At 47.2% G+C, this 12,812-nt stretch overlaps 6 protein-coding genes across 6 annotated transcripts; 2 read left to right on the top strand and 4 right to left on the bottom strand.

Annotated features, from left to right (window-relative positions):
- Positions 1–279: 279 nt before the first annotated feature.
- Positions 280–597, top strand: RhiXN_06351 (uncharacterized protein; the record flags this gene model as incomplete). The annotated part of the gene is made up of 1 exon (XM_043326167.1): positions 280–597. The coding sequence occupies one exon, from the start codon at positions 280–282 to the stop codon at positions 595–597; it is 318 nt and encodes a 105-aa protein (XP_043181599.1).
- Positions 598–681: 84 nt separating this feature from the next.
- On the top strand, positions 682–2,040 carry RhiXN_06350 (adenosylmethionine decarboxylase; the record flags this gene model as incomplete). The annotated part of the gene is made up of 2 exons (XM_043326166.1): positions 682–944; positions 1,044–2,040. 2 exons carry the CDS (start codon positions 682–684, stop codon positions 2,038–2,040), a joined length of 1,260 nt encoding a protein of 419 aa, XP_043181598.1.
- A 786-nt stretch (positions 2,041–2,826) lies between these two features.
- Positions 2,827–4,197, bottom strand: RhiXN_06349 (F-box-like domain-containing protein; the record flags this gene model as incomplete). The annotated part of the gene is made up of 1 exon (XM_043326165.1): positions 2,827–4,197. One exon carries the CDS (start codon positions 4,195–4,197, stop codon positions 2,827–2,829), a length of 1,371 nt encoding a protein of 456 aa, XP_043181597.1.
- An 808-nt stretch (positions 4,198–5,005) lies between these two features.
- Positions 5,006–6,661, bottom strand: RhiXN_06348 (F-box-like protein; the record flags this gene model as incomplete). The annotated part of the gene is made up of 4 exons (XM_043326164.1): positions 5,006–6,238; positions 6,289–6,333; positions 6,396–6,567; positions 6,627–6,661. 4 exons carry the CDS (start codon positions 6,659–6,661, stop codon positions 5,006–5,008), a joined length of 1,485 nt encoding a protein of 494 aa, XP_043181596.1.
- An 809-nt stretch (positions 6,662–7,470) lies between these two features.
- Positions 7,471–8,656, bottom strand: RhiXN_06347 (uncharacterized protein; the record flags this gene model as incomplete). Its single annotated transcript, XM_043326163.1, has 3 exons — positions 7,471–7,879; positions 7,931–8,428; positions 8,499–8,656. The coding sequence occupies 3 exons, from the start codon at positions 8,654–8,656 to the stop codon at positions 7,471–7,473; spliced, it is 1,065 nt and encodes a 354-aa protein (XP_043181595.1).
- A 433-nt stretch (positions 8,657–9,089) lies between these two features.
- On the bottom strand, positions 9,090–12,582 carry RhiXN_06346 (valine-tRNA ligase; the record flags this gene model as incomplete). Its single annotated transcript, XM_043326162.1, has 10 exons — positions 9,090–9,257; positions 9,308–10,431; positions 10,484–10,575; positions 10,629–10,767; positions 10,816–10,899; positions 11,347–11,362; positions 11,420–11,676; positions 11,732–11,881; positions 11,930–12,027; positions 12,098–12,582. 10 exons carry the CDS (start codon positions 12,580–12,582, stop codon positions 9,090–9,092), a joined length of 2,613 nt encoding a protein of 870 aa, XP_043181594.1.
- Positions 12,583–12,812: the final 230 nt, after the last annotated feature.

Here is a 12,812-nt window from a genome sequence, read left to right as displayed (position 1 = left end):
CAAAAATGCTCAATATAGGTATATTCCCATCATGAAACTCGGTGCGTATATTGGTCATGCGTGATAAAAGGTTGGTTGGTGTAGCCGTGTTTCATGAGGAGATGTGTGGAGAAGAACACTGCACCAGCATCTTGACTCGAACTACATAGCCTTGTAGCTACGCAACTGACATGGTCAATTATCAGTCTAAGAAATTAGAAGGCAAATGCGGGCTGGTAAGCACCCGGCCTTGACTTTATAAGTCTTGTAGCGACGTCATTTTGAACATACAGGAATACAATGCCGAATGTGCCGTTACGCCGCCCTATTTGTGATTCAGATCCCCAGACACTTCTCAAAGCCTTCTTGTCGTCAACCAAGGAACAGGATACCCCAGTGGTGATATCATCCAAACACGGTCGTCTGACTGGAAAAACTAAACCAATACCACTCAGGTTATCGCCGAAATCAAAAATTTGCATCCGGGATTGCCGAGCTGAAATTGTGAGCGCTGCAAGACCTCTGGGATCTACCACAACCCCACCCCGTCTTATGCATCCCGCGCACTGCGGAGGAATACCCATTTACTGCTTTGCCGTCAAGGAGAGCTACCAATAGGTGCACCCGCATATATATACCACTTTTTCGCTCTGTCTCGTGCAATTCCATCAACCCTAGAGCCAAAATCGCTATACGATCATCATGTCCGACCAGCTTCCCCATGTCTCTCTCGTATCCGAGACTCATGTCGCGGATGATTTAGCCACAAATATCTCTCCGTTTGAAGGCCCAGAAAAACTTTTAGAAATCTGGTTTGCCGAGTCGGCTGATTCGGAAGTTGTCACAAAAACAGGTAATGGACTGCGCTCGGTCCCGCGTGCGGTATGGGAAGAGATGTTGGATATTGTCAAGTGTAAAGTATTAAGTGTTATCGAGGGGAAGGAAATGGATGCCTATCTTCTCAGGTACGTCATTTCTGATCGTTGATTTTGATATTTATTTTTTGACATGGCCTTCCTTTTCTTTTCCCTTTTTTTCGTTCTTTTGATTCTGTGTCTGTGCAGTGAATCGTCATTCTTTGTGTCTCCCCACAAATTGATCCTCAAGACCTGTGGCACGACTCTAAACCTTTACGGTCTCCCGCGCATCTTGGATATCGCGGCCGAGCACTGCAATATGCATTCTGTCTATAGATGCTTCTACTCGCGCAAGAGTTTCATGTTCCCTGAACGACAACTTGGTCCTCACAAGGAATGGACAACCGAGGTCGGGTACCTCGATACTTTATTCAAGGAACGACCCGGCCTTGGACTCGGGGCCGGCGCTGGGTACACAGTTGGTAAAGTCAACGGCGATCACTGGCTATTGTACGTCATCGAGCCAGAAGATTCCGGGAGCGAGGATGGTGAGCAAGAACGGGAACCGGTCGCTGCAACAAACAAGACGACCCCGCCTCCCGACTACACTGTCGAAATCCTGATGTCCAAACTTGGCGCTCCGGCCCGCCGCCCGTTCTTCTATCACGAGTTTGACGAGAACAGCAAGGTAACCCCGCACGAACGAGGGGCTGCCACGGCCGAGGAGATAGGCATCGCTTCAATTCTTCCCAAGTCGTGCACTACACTCGATAGCTTTGCGTTCGAACCTTGCGGGTACAGCGCCAATGCGCTTATCGAGCATCCTTTGGGGAGGGATACTACACGATTCACGTCACACCAGAGGAAGGGTGGAGTTATGCCTCGTTCGAGTGCAACGTTCCGCTCGAAGCTGGACTCGACTCGGCCCCCATCTTCCCCGAATGATATGCCTACCTTGCTGGAACTCATCAAACGGGTCACATCGATCTTCCAACCCGGACATCTATCCGTGACGTTATTTGTCTCGTCCGAGGAAGGGGAAGACGGACATGTGCCGCCTATCGAAACGGCTCAACGAGTGTTCTCGCGCGCGTTGGTTGGAGGGGGGTATAAACGTACCGACAAGATCAACTATGAGTTTGGAGGATATGATCTCGCGTTTGCCAGTTTTGAGAAGAAGCGGCGAGTAGAAGGAGAGAACTGATTTTTAGAGTAGTAGTATTGGGTTCTTAACATAATTGCTTTCTTGTATTCACTTTTCATTTATGCTTGGATCGCTATATATTCTTTTCTTTCTTGATATTGTAGCCCACTATTGTGTAGTAGGTGGGGTATTAGTTTTGCAGATGTTATGTGCGAATTTTTGCAGCAACGTCGCATGTCATTTTCTCTATTTCGACCCGTCGGGCTGTGGCTCAAATCTGGCGGGTATGGAGATAACTATATGCGCCTCAGCCTCTACTCAATGCCAATCTTCGAGGCTAATAAAGCTACAAATACCTCAATCCTGAAGTTCACGCTAGGAATCTATCCTCTGCCTGCTTGTCTGCGCCGACCACGAGACCTAGGCCGGTAAAGTTTGGGGAACCCCCGCGGCTGCGAAGCAGCGAGGGTGGACCGGGGGCGCCCCACCGCGAGTCCAGCTCGTGGTCACCAAACGTAGCATATATGTAAATCTTAATTTCCTATGAGGTATTACAGTTGGCCAATCCTATTCGAATGTTTCACGACGCTTGGTCTTAAGTTTGTTAAGTCTCTTCAGTTTCGGACGCTAGTCATCGCCCTGGAACGCACAACCGCAATCAAAATTAATTCACTAGCAAACAGGCACTAAATTTGAGTCATGGTTTCACCAGTTAAGCATAACATTGTCAAAACCCATCTGTAATAAACACTTTGAGCTGCATCGGGTTCACCAACGCACTTTTATCGACTCTCACAATCCTTCCGGTATCGAATCTACTCTGACTCTGTGCGCTTTTAAACATGATCAGATATCATCAAGTCCGAGAACCTCTCGAACACGATGTTTCGAGTGACTGAAAGAAATTTCGAGGCCGAGCCCATATAACTCTCCGATGTATTTCGACTCTATCTCCTCATTGTTTGACTCATCTAGCACCAATACTTCCACAGTTTTTAACCCTAAATCTGCCACGCAGCGTTCAGAGATGGACTCTCTCAGCTCAGAAGCTAGTCTAGCATAGACAATCAATCGGTTCAAACAGGGAACCAACCAGGGTTGAATGCTTAACATGTGGAGCTCTGTTGGACGTGGTAAGATGAGGGTCGTGATACTAGGGTAAGCTTTTAGTATTTCCTGGTTGGGGTACCTGCGGCCGGATCTTTCGACAATAGGTTCGACAAATAGTTCGAGATTGGTCAAAAGGGGAAATAGAGGCTTTGGTTTAGTTTGGTCGTCTCCTTTTATAATGTAGTCGATGAATGTTTGGTTGACCGGGACTCGGCCCCGACACCCGGGACTTTCCAGCAGCAAACGAAGGGATTGGACGTTGGGAGCATTAAGCATGAAGAGTAGGCTATGTCCCCACCATGGGAAGACGTGGCTCGTGTTGAATGATAGTCCTAATACTCGTACTCTTGGTAGACTAATTCTCGGTAAACTGGTCGGGAGATTTTGTCCGCCTTGATTTGGCGAACGATGGCTGCACTGATTGATCCGCGTATCGATAGATAGGACTTCAAGCATCGGGCTATTAACCAGTAGGGCGCCGAAGTCCTCAAGCTTTGGAAGCTTCGGTGGGAATTTTACCTCGAGACGAGTCAAACCGACTATCTGAGGACGTCCCGCCAGTGAACCTGCGAACAAATACGGATTGGGAACCCATTCCAATACTGCCACCTTCAGACGAGCCGGGGGAGGGTGTTGAAACAAGGGTTTGTTAGACAGGAGCTTTCCCCAGCGTTCCTCGATTTTTCTATGATGCGCGCCATCATATTTGACCTCAAACCGTTCCAGTTTCGGCATAGGAGACTCGCTGATGAAGTTCAACACAGCTATTTGTGGCTCCATGCCGCGTACTTTCCATGGCATATGGAACCAGAAAGTCCTCCACCTTGAAGGAGTGCCGCCATGCACTACGATAAAGTTCAACGCGTCAATCGTTGCATTCGTATAGACCTCTGGCTCAGGTTCTTGATGGTTCCAGAACCTATTGGACATATCAATTTCGATGTCGAGTGATGTGGTAGTCCCAGATCGATCCAGGCATAACCTGGAGAAATTGAACGGAGGATTGTCCGATAATGTAACGACAGACCAGAGCTGTGTAAATATGAAGAAAGAAAAATCAGTCAGACTGAGCCAAGAAGCGAGATAGACCACAGGTTTGACGAACATTTTTTGTGTCAAGTGCCACCTTTCTCCAATGCTGACATATGGCCTATGAGAGAGGTGAGTGCGGCGCGAGAACATGAGCGCAAATTTGACATGACTTACCGGCAATACCGTCAGACAGAAGAGGTCGGGATGACCCCTTCTTCTGTTGTTGGCTTTTCCGCACAGAATGAAAATATGAGAAAGAACTTCACATGGGAGTCGGTTGATGTTCCACTGATTGTTCTCTATTTTCCACATTTGAGGCCCCCGCTATTGCTTGAGATGGTGGTCAGGCCAAAATGTACTATTAGACCTCCTGATTGGGTGATTATAAATATAGGCTCCGGCTATGCTGTGCGTCCTGCTAATACCGCCAATCGCTAACAGCGTGCGAATTAGTCAGAGGCAGCATTTTATTGTTTGGCCCTGTTGAATTTAGATTCAACCCTGACTGCTACATGCATTATAATGGGCTATGAGTATGAAGCATTCGCTTGGTATGATTGAGGCGAAAGTATACAACCGGATGAGCGCATGAAAGGTAGGTCGTACCGAAAGATGACATACACATAATAGAATTTTGGCATCCTGCTATGTCCTTTTCATATTGGAACGAATAATTGCCTTTTTGTATGCTATTCCAAGTAGTTAAACCTGAGGATCAACTTCTGCCATTTGTTCTGTCCGGCAATTTCAAATGAACGGAAGGTTATATGCATATAATAATCACACATTGAGTGACCCACAGCCCAATCATAACAAGCCATGTATTCGTTTTCCAGTCTGCTACCAATGACAAGAGTAGATGCATATCCCCTAATTAGCGTCACTACAACCGCTCGTCGATCTTCAGCATACTAAACATTCGATCTTCTAATTCGTCCACAAAAACTAAATCGACCAACTCCTCCAACCCCCTTTGTTCCTCCGGCGGTATTACCCACACAGTTGTATGTCTCTTTAGCTCTACGGTTTTCAGCGGCAAGCACGCACTTCGTCGCGAAACCAAGAGCTTTTTTAGAACTTCATACTCTCTGACTTCAAGGCTCAACAAAGCAAGGCTAGGTACCAGCCAAGGGGTTTCTAATAGCGCGGTGAGTTCGGGGAACTCTGGGAGTATGAGTGTGGTGATGTTTGGATGAGTAGACAGAATCTTTCTTAAGTCAGACGTGATATCCCATTGTGCAAAAAAACCGAAGCTGGTGAGCAAAGGGAACATTGGTCCCGAATTCGTCGCAGTATCTTTATTGGCGATGTAGTTGATAATCGAATCTGCTTCTGATGCACTATTTGACGCGAGATAAAGTTGAAATGACTTGACATGAGGAGCATCAATCATTTTCAGGAGACCTAGCTCCCAATGTGTAGAAGAACGAATGGTATATTTTAAGGCTAATGATTGAAGCGTGGGCAAATGAACTCCCCGTAATTCCATAGGCTCTTCGGGAGGGAGAGGATCATCTCCGAAATGAGACTCTAGCATAGAGTCCAGAAATAGTGAAGTAAGCCGCGGGCAGGCTACAAGTAGTTCGTTGAGCTGTTCAAGCTTGGGCAAGGGCGAACAAAAACCAAGTTCGAGGTAGGTAAGCTCAGTTAGTCGGGATGAATCAAGGTGCCTAAACAAGCATATATTAGGGATGCTCCGTAGCACGGCCACCCGTAATCGTGAGTTAGGTGAGTCGCAAAACAATGATCCTCCTGAGGTAAAATTCGAGTAAACCCCAGACTCAAAGCGCCTGGATGTGTATTCTGGCCCGCAGTAGTCCAACTCAAGATATTCAAGTATCGGTAAATGAGATAGCGTAAGAAACTTCAGCGTAGCAAGATGCGCAGGTAAGTCATTGGTTTGAATCCAACAATTGCGCCACCTTGAGGTTACACCACCCTGTGCGACAATGAAGGGGAGCGCTTGATGGACTTCTGGTATCCATGGGTTTGAATAACCCCAGTGTTTGTCGGTCATCCGTATTTCGACATCGAGGGGGGCTTCTCCTGAGCGAGATAGATACAAAGCCGAAAGATGAAATGGCGGTCGATCTGCGAGCGTAACCCGCGTCCACAACTGGAAGTAGAGTTAATTGATACTGGTGGACAGTAAATGATACAACTAACCCCAGTGGTATCAAGTGCAACCTCTCGCCAGTAATGAGACACTGCCTGTAATTGTAATTAGTGCATTTTATTCTCCAGGGACAATAACGGAATTTGAGGACACTGACCGGCAGCGTTGTCTGGCAGAACAAGTTGAAGTCGCCCCTGGTGGTAGTTCCCCGCATGCGAACATACCGAGAAGGTCTAATGGCGTATTCACAAAGTAGGAATATGTTGGAAAGTACTTCAGGGGGAAGAGAGTTGACAGGTTGTTGGCGGTTTTCTGACTCTCGTGCTTGCCTTATGGATTTGATGCATATGTGAGTAAGTTGGAAAAGTTTTGAATCCCAAGTACCGACCGATTCATTGGGGACTGATGAAGGGAGGCGTCCATTAGTTATAACTGTGGTGGAGCGATGCGCTCACCTAGAATATTCAGGTGCCACGACTAATTCGCAGCACACGTGCCGAGTCATCCAAAACGAGTATATCGGCTAAGTACATCCAAATAATACGAGTGCCCTGAATGAATATATATACTGTTACTAGATCATACTAAGATGGTTTGTGTCAAAAAATCCTTTACGGCGACCCAACCGGCTGAGTTTCAATCAATTCATTACCGGAGGTGCTCATACTTGTAAATATCACGTGACCCCGGGATACGGCCCCGAGGCCCCCGAGCCTTACGCACCATAAAGAGACAAATACATATATACAATTATACCGCAGCAACGAACAAGTCCGCAATAGCTGTGGACAGTAATAATAAGATATAATGAAGCAAAGCCTTAGCACAAGTGCTAGGCCAAGAATCGGAATAAGACTGAATGAAGCCACACGCATATACATGCGACACTAGGATACCTGTGTAAAAAACATATAAAAGACCCATCGAAAGTCAGCTTGTAGACTCACGACTTTGTACTTTGATACTTTTTAATTCGATTGACTTCGATAGCCAACTCGTTCGACTCTAAGCTCTAGTTTACTATCGTCTCACTCGTATTGATTCACGCAAGGTTGTTTATTACATTCGATTACTAACGTTACAGTTACCGTACGATTTTTCAACCTTACAATACTACGTGCACTTGACTAATTTGCCCAACTAATTCCAGTGCAAACTTCTAAGAATATTCAATACATGTAGATATAAATAGGCACATTTCTCTTCCAGCTTCATCTAACAGCTATGCTAAACTACTTGATTTTATCGGCGATAGCAACCAAGCTGGCCTCAGAGTCTGCAATCAACTTCCGCACCTGCATGAGCACCTTCCCGTGAATATTTGAGCCCCATTTTGCTCGGCTTATGGGTGCCGCGGCTACATCGTAACCAACCCCCAGGTACCTATCATTTGGATCAGATTCGATTAACTCCCGACTCTTGGTTCCAAGTAACCGAGCCTTCATTGACGAATCCTGAGTAAATCGTAGCCAATTGGCAGTCATCAACAAGCGTATCCTCTCGCGTTGCCATACACTCTCATTGAAGCCGGGAATTTGGCCGCTGAGTTTGAGTAGAGCACTGGGGTTGGTAGTATCTAGGATAGCAGCAGTATATGACGAAGTGGGGGCGAAAAGCAATCCTTTCCGGTGAGCCATATACCTAAAATAAGGAGTGTCGGGCTAACATACAAAGGGACATAAGACCACTCACTGTTGCACCGTACGATAAGTGAAGCGACTAGAAGTAAACCGAGAAACGTGCCATCTGCTGAGGAACCCATAGTCTTGCTCTGGGGTGTTAAAGTAGATCCCACTATCAAAGGTTACGGTTGGGCGGATAACTTCCGGATGTCCGCCCGACTTGATTGCTTTTCGAACACTCATAAGAGCCTTTCCCATGAGGTTGTCGCCCCAACGGTTACGATGAGTGGGCGCTTCTTTGGCATCGTATCCGATTCCCCAAACGCGGTCGTACGGATTAGCTTCGACCAGCTCGCGTGACCCGGTCCCAAGAAGTAACCCCTTTAGTCCGGGATCCTGAGTAAACTTAAGATAGTTTCCGTTGGTTATAACACTGATCTGTTGCTTGGCCCATGCGGCCTCGTCAAAGTTTGGAATTTTATGGCTAAGTGACCGTAGCTCCGCAGGTGAATTGGTCTTGAGAATTTCGTGTGTGACAGGGGAATTGGGAGCAAACAATAGTCCTTTCCTATGTACCATATATCTTCATGCGAGCATGGTATGAATGTATGCGTTAAGAGGAAGGCGAAAATACCTACTGCTCCGTACTCTGATAAGCAAACGTGCTGCCATTCTGTTCAACTGATTTGAATTGTGTGTGGTACCAAGGGCTCAGGTAGCCATGCTCCTGCTCTGGTTTCCAGAAATAAATTGGGGTGTCCGTAGCAGGAGTAGCCTTGGCAATTTTCGCAGCCATGCTCCTGAAACCGACCAGATAACATGTAGTAAGTAATTCTGGAGGTTAGTTTGTGGAGTCATCTGACTCACGAGAAATGTGAATGCAGTAGGTGGGTGGAGGGTCAAGAACGTCTTTCTTCATCCAGGCCTTATATACTAGATCTTGCGGTGGTAGCGCTCCAAGGCGGTGCCACAACATAATATCATGAGGTAGTATTTCCTAGGTATGGGCGCTAATAATTCGATAGCCGATCCATCGGTATCTACCAGTTCATCAGATTTCCGGAAGTAGATCCTCCGAATACTAACTCTAACGTTATAGTGTTCTTAGTATTTGACCAGAAATTAAATCAAGCTCCAAATAACAGCAACGTGTTGTGGCTCATCAACTAAAGTAAACTGACATTGGAGCTGTGATTTCTATTTGGTAAAGCGATGGCTTCAAAAGCAACTCATTTTAACCTCTGTTCCAGAACTACGAGGTCCTTGTCAATCTCTGACATCTCTTGTTTCAACGCGGATATAATTTCTGTCCGTCGCGCAGAAAGGGCCTCTATCCCTTGGATTCCAGCTGTTACTGATCCCATAACCCGTTCGTGAATTACCTGATCGAGATTGGCCTAAGGAGATATATGCAACTTGGAATCTCACAGCACTATAACCCACTCACCTCACATTCCCGTTCTAGCCCTGCGCACACCCTCGACCAGTCCGCCCACCACCTCTTCTCTGCACGCGCCCACATACTCTGCATCCATCGAACAGAAGCTACACTCCCGAGTAGTCCTGCGCCTATAGCTGTTCCGCCACTTATACTCCCGATGGAAAATAAGCTCGCGCTCAGAGCTGCACTTCCTAGAATATTGGCGGCTGCAGCCACTACGGCAGCCTGAGCTTTTCTTTGTGCGTCTTCGGCCGGCCCGCCAGGTGCGAGTAATTGGGCTGTACGCTGAAAAAGAGGAGAGGAGAGTGCACCGGAATTGATCGTGGTACGAGCATGAATCTGAGCGAGTTGATTCTTTAGTAGAGGGGACAACTTGGCTAAGTCTTGAGCTTTGCTATGCATTTGCTCGCGAATAATGGCAAGGCGACCTGAATGGAACGAAAGTTGGGTACCAAGGGAGCTCCAAGAGATGGCTTCTCCCAATACACTCGAGACTTCGTCTGCGCGCCACCATAGCGAGTACCAGGGCAAACGAAGGAATGCACTCTTGAGCCGCGCTTCAACGGATGAGATGCCCTCGTGGACTGTAGTAGACCCACGTAAGGTGGACTGTGTTGCATCCAAACTGATTTTTGAGACCTCTGTTTTCAAGGGCACAAGAGGTGTTACCATGTCCACAAGCGACTGTTGAGCGTTATCGATCGCGGATTCACATGCTGAAAAAGTCATTCGGGCTATATAGGTCGATGTACGAACCGCCGCTCGGGATGCTGTTGATGAAGGCGAAGATGGTTGATTGGATTCTGCATACATGCTCGAGATTTGCTGGGTGAATTGGGGCAGACCTGACGCCATCAGCAGAGTCTGGTATTGGCTTACATCTCCCTTTGAGAATGCGTCAAGACCGCCGATAGCCAGATTGGGCTTAATCATAGTGGGTTTAAGTCCGTTAAACTCATCCGGCACTGTGGGTACTCCTGAAGCTCGCTCGGTGACTACCAAACTAACGGAAGGTGCGTGAGCCAGTGCGTATATGGCTTCTTGTAATCCCGGCGCAGAAATCCTCCGCAAATTGTCGGTGACGAGTATGATGTGGTCACAAGATAGGAGAGTATCAAGCGCATTCCTGCCTAAAGTTATGTTCGTTTGAGAACATGCACATCCGTCTATTTGATTACCTACCGCGGCATTCGATGATCTCCCCGTTTATATTTTGAAGCCAATTGGATTTGATACCCAAAACTTGCCCGTCCCACGAAGCAAAGGAGTTCTTCCTAAATCTAGAATTGAAGGGGGGTCGCCGAGTGCGCTGGGATACCAGATTCACCTGATATGAATGACTTGATTTTGTACCGCTGCGTCCCATCTCCGATGTAGCAAATGCCTCTGGACTGTATCGTCAGAAAGCGGATCGTCCAACAACGCAGTAATAATTTCGCTAGCCCCAGACAGTGCATCTCCCCAGACTTGACCTTCATGTCAATATCAGTATCAGATACCGTGGGACGACGCACCCCCAATCCTCAAAGGCCGACTCCTCCCCGTTTCCAATTCATTTAATGCATTTTGCGCTCTTTCTTCCCATAACTTTTGAGCTTCTAAAGGCAAAGTGCGAGGTATGAGCCCAATTGTAGACTTGAGCACATTACGCGCGGCAACCCGGGGAGATACGCTCGTCGGCACTTGTAACTTCGTTGTCACTGCAGAGTTTATACTTGCAGTGGAAGTTACCGGAGCAAATTTTATTTGTTGCGAAGAAAAATTCCTGATCGCCTTATTTGCATGACATGCACCGACGAGCCGTTTTTTAGTATAACGAGCTGCGAAAAGGGTTCTTGAAGAAGATAACATGAAAGGATATCCATATTCACGTGACTCCGGAGCCACTGCATAATACTTCAGTTGACCTAAACATGTACAGGTGCAAACACATTTATAAATACAAGAACCCCCAGATTAATCCGGCTCTTGGGAAGAAACAAAACCAGCAGATAAAGCATAGCGCAGATCAGTGTGTGCTCTTCACTTCTTATTTGTAGCTTTACGCCAATGTTGGAATGTCTAAGTCGTATGATATCAGTGGAAGTCCGAATCTCTCTGCTACCATCAACTATTCACCTCTTGTATGCTACGGCCCTGTTGGATATCGATCATGCATTTCTCATCCACTTGCTTCGAGTAGCGGCAGCTATCGATAACATTTGCAAGTAGTTCTCGCGGTATGCATACGACGCCATCAATGTCAGCCACTATAATATCACCTGGGTGTACCTCAACGGCAGAAAACGTGTTTTCGAAAGCATTTTCAAAATCTGAACGTGGTAAGATTGTCACCGGAACGTTTAGCTCCGATGGACGTGTAAATGGCGATTGGCCTGTAGCGTAATTAAGAACGTATTGTGGGAGAAGAGTAGGTATAATGTGGCTTACCCAATGTAGAGTGACCCCGGGCAAAAACGGGGAAACCGGCCGCGCGATGTTCGATGAGATCCCTGACTCTGCCGTCAATGATAACTCCGTTTACGCCCCGGAATTGTGCCCCTGCAGTCATGAGGCCACCCCATGCAGCAGACTTGACATCTGTGAGAAAGATTAGATATGTTCCACCACGGATATTTTCGCACTTACTTGGTGGGACGGAAATCACTGCTATGGATCCTGACGGGGCTGCATCGACGAAGTGCTGCGAGGGTTTGGGCGCATGTAAATCATCACCTCTTACCATCCTGTAAAGTATAGTAGCCATATAATTATGAATAACTAGACAAAACATGCGCATATATTAGACTGGCTTACTTGACAGTATAGGCGTAACCGCAAATCCTCGTGTTCTGTCCGTCACCGACTGTGGGTGACGGGGACAACATATTGATATCAGGTATATACCCTCCGCGCTGGATCGGTGCGTCCTTTGCATTGTGCGTGAGGCCAATTTTGATCAAAGCGTCCGAAATCTCACAGCTGGAGAAAGGGGCAAGTTGTTCAATAGGCGATAAGTGCGGACTGGCAGGAGTTGATATTTCCATCTGGGGTTGATTGTTCTGGTACGGGTTGGTGTATGAGTCCCAGTACGAATCTGAATGCGAGTACGAGTAGGAGGTCGATGTGGATGGTGGAGAAGCAGAAGGGGAAGAAGAGGGCGGATTTGAATCCCGGTTGTGACCGAAATTCATGACATGTGAGAAATTGTTAGGTGCCCGAGTGTTGGGGCGCTCTCGATGAGGGCGCTCGGGTCGGTTAGTATTCCAGACCACGATATTGAAGCGGGGAGGATTAGACATGAGAGCAAACTTGAAATATGATGTTTAAAGAATGATATAATTCAATCAAGGAGGGTTGTAAAGTGTAGGGTACGCAACCTCGTCAAGAACAAAAAGAACGGGAGTTGGCCACGAGCAAGGAATTGGGACATACCCTTATATGCTTGGCCACGGTGTTCAATCTACGCGCCACTACTAACGGCAGTTCGGCTTGTGTGGGGTACCCAATAGCAGCCATGCGCCGGTGCGAG

Source organism: Rhizoctonia solani, chromosome 7 (assembly GCF_016906535.1).
Source record: "Rhizoctonia solani chromosome 7, complete sequence".
In the NCBI taxonomy this organism is placed as follows: Eukaryota; Fungi; Basidiomycota; class Agaricomycetes; order Cantharellales; family Ceratobasidiaceae; genus Rhizoctonia; species Rhizoctonia solani.
Note: the sequence above shows the minus strand (reverse complement) of the source record. Positions and strands in the feature narration are given on the sequence as shown.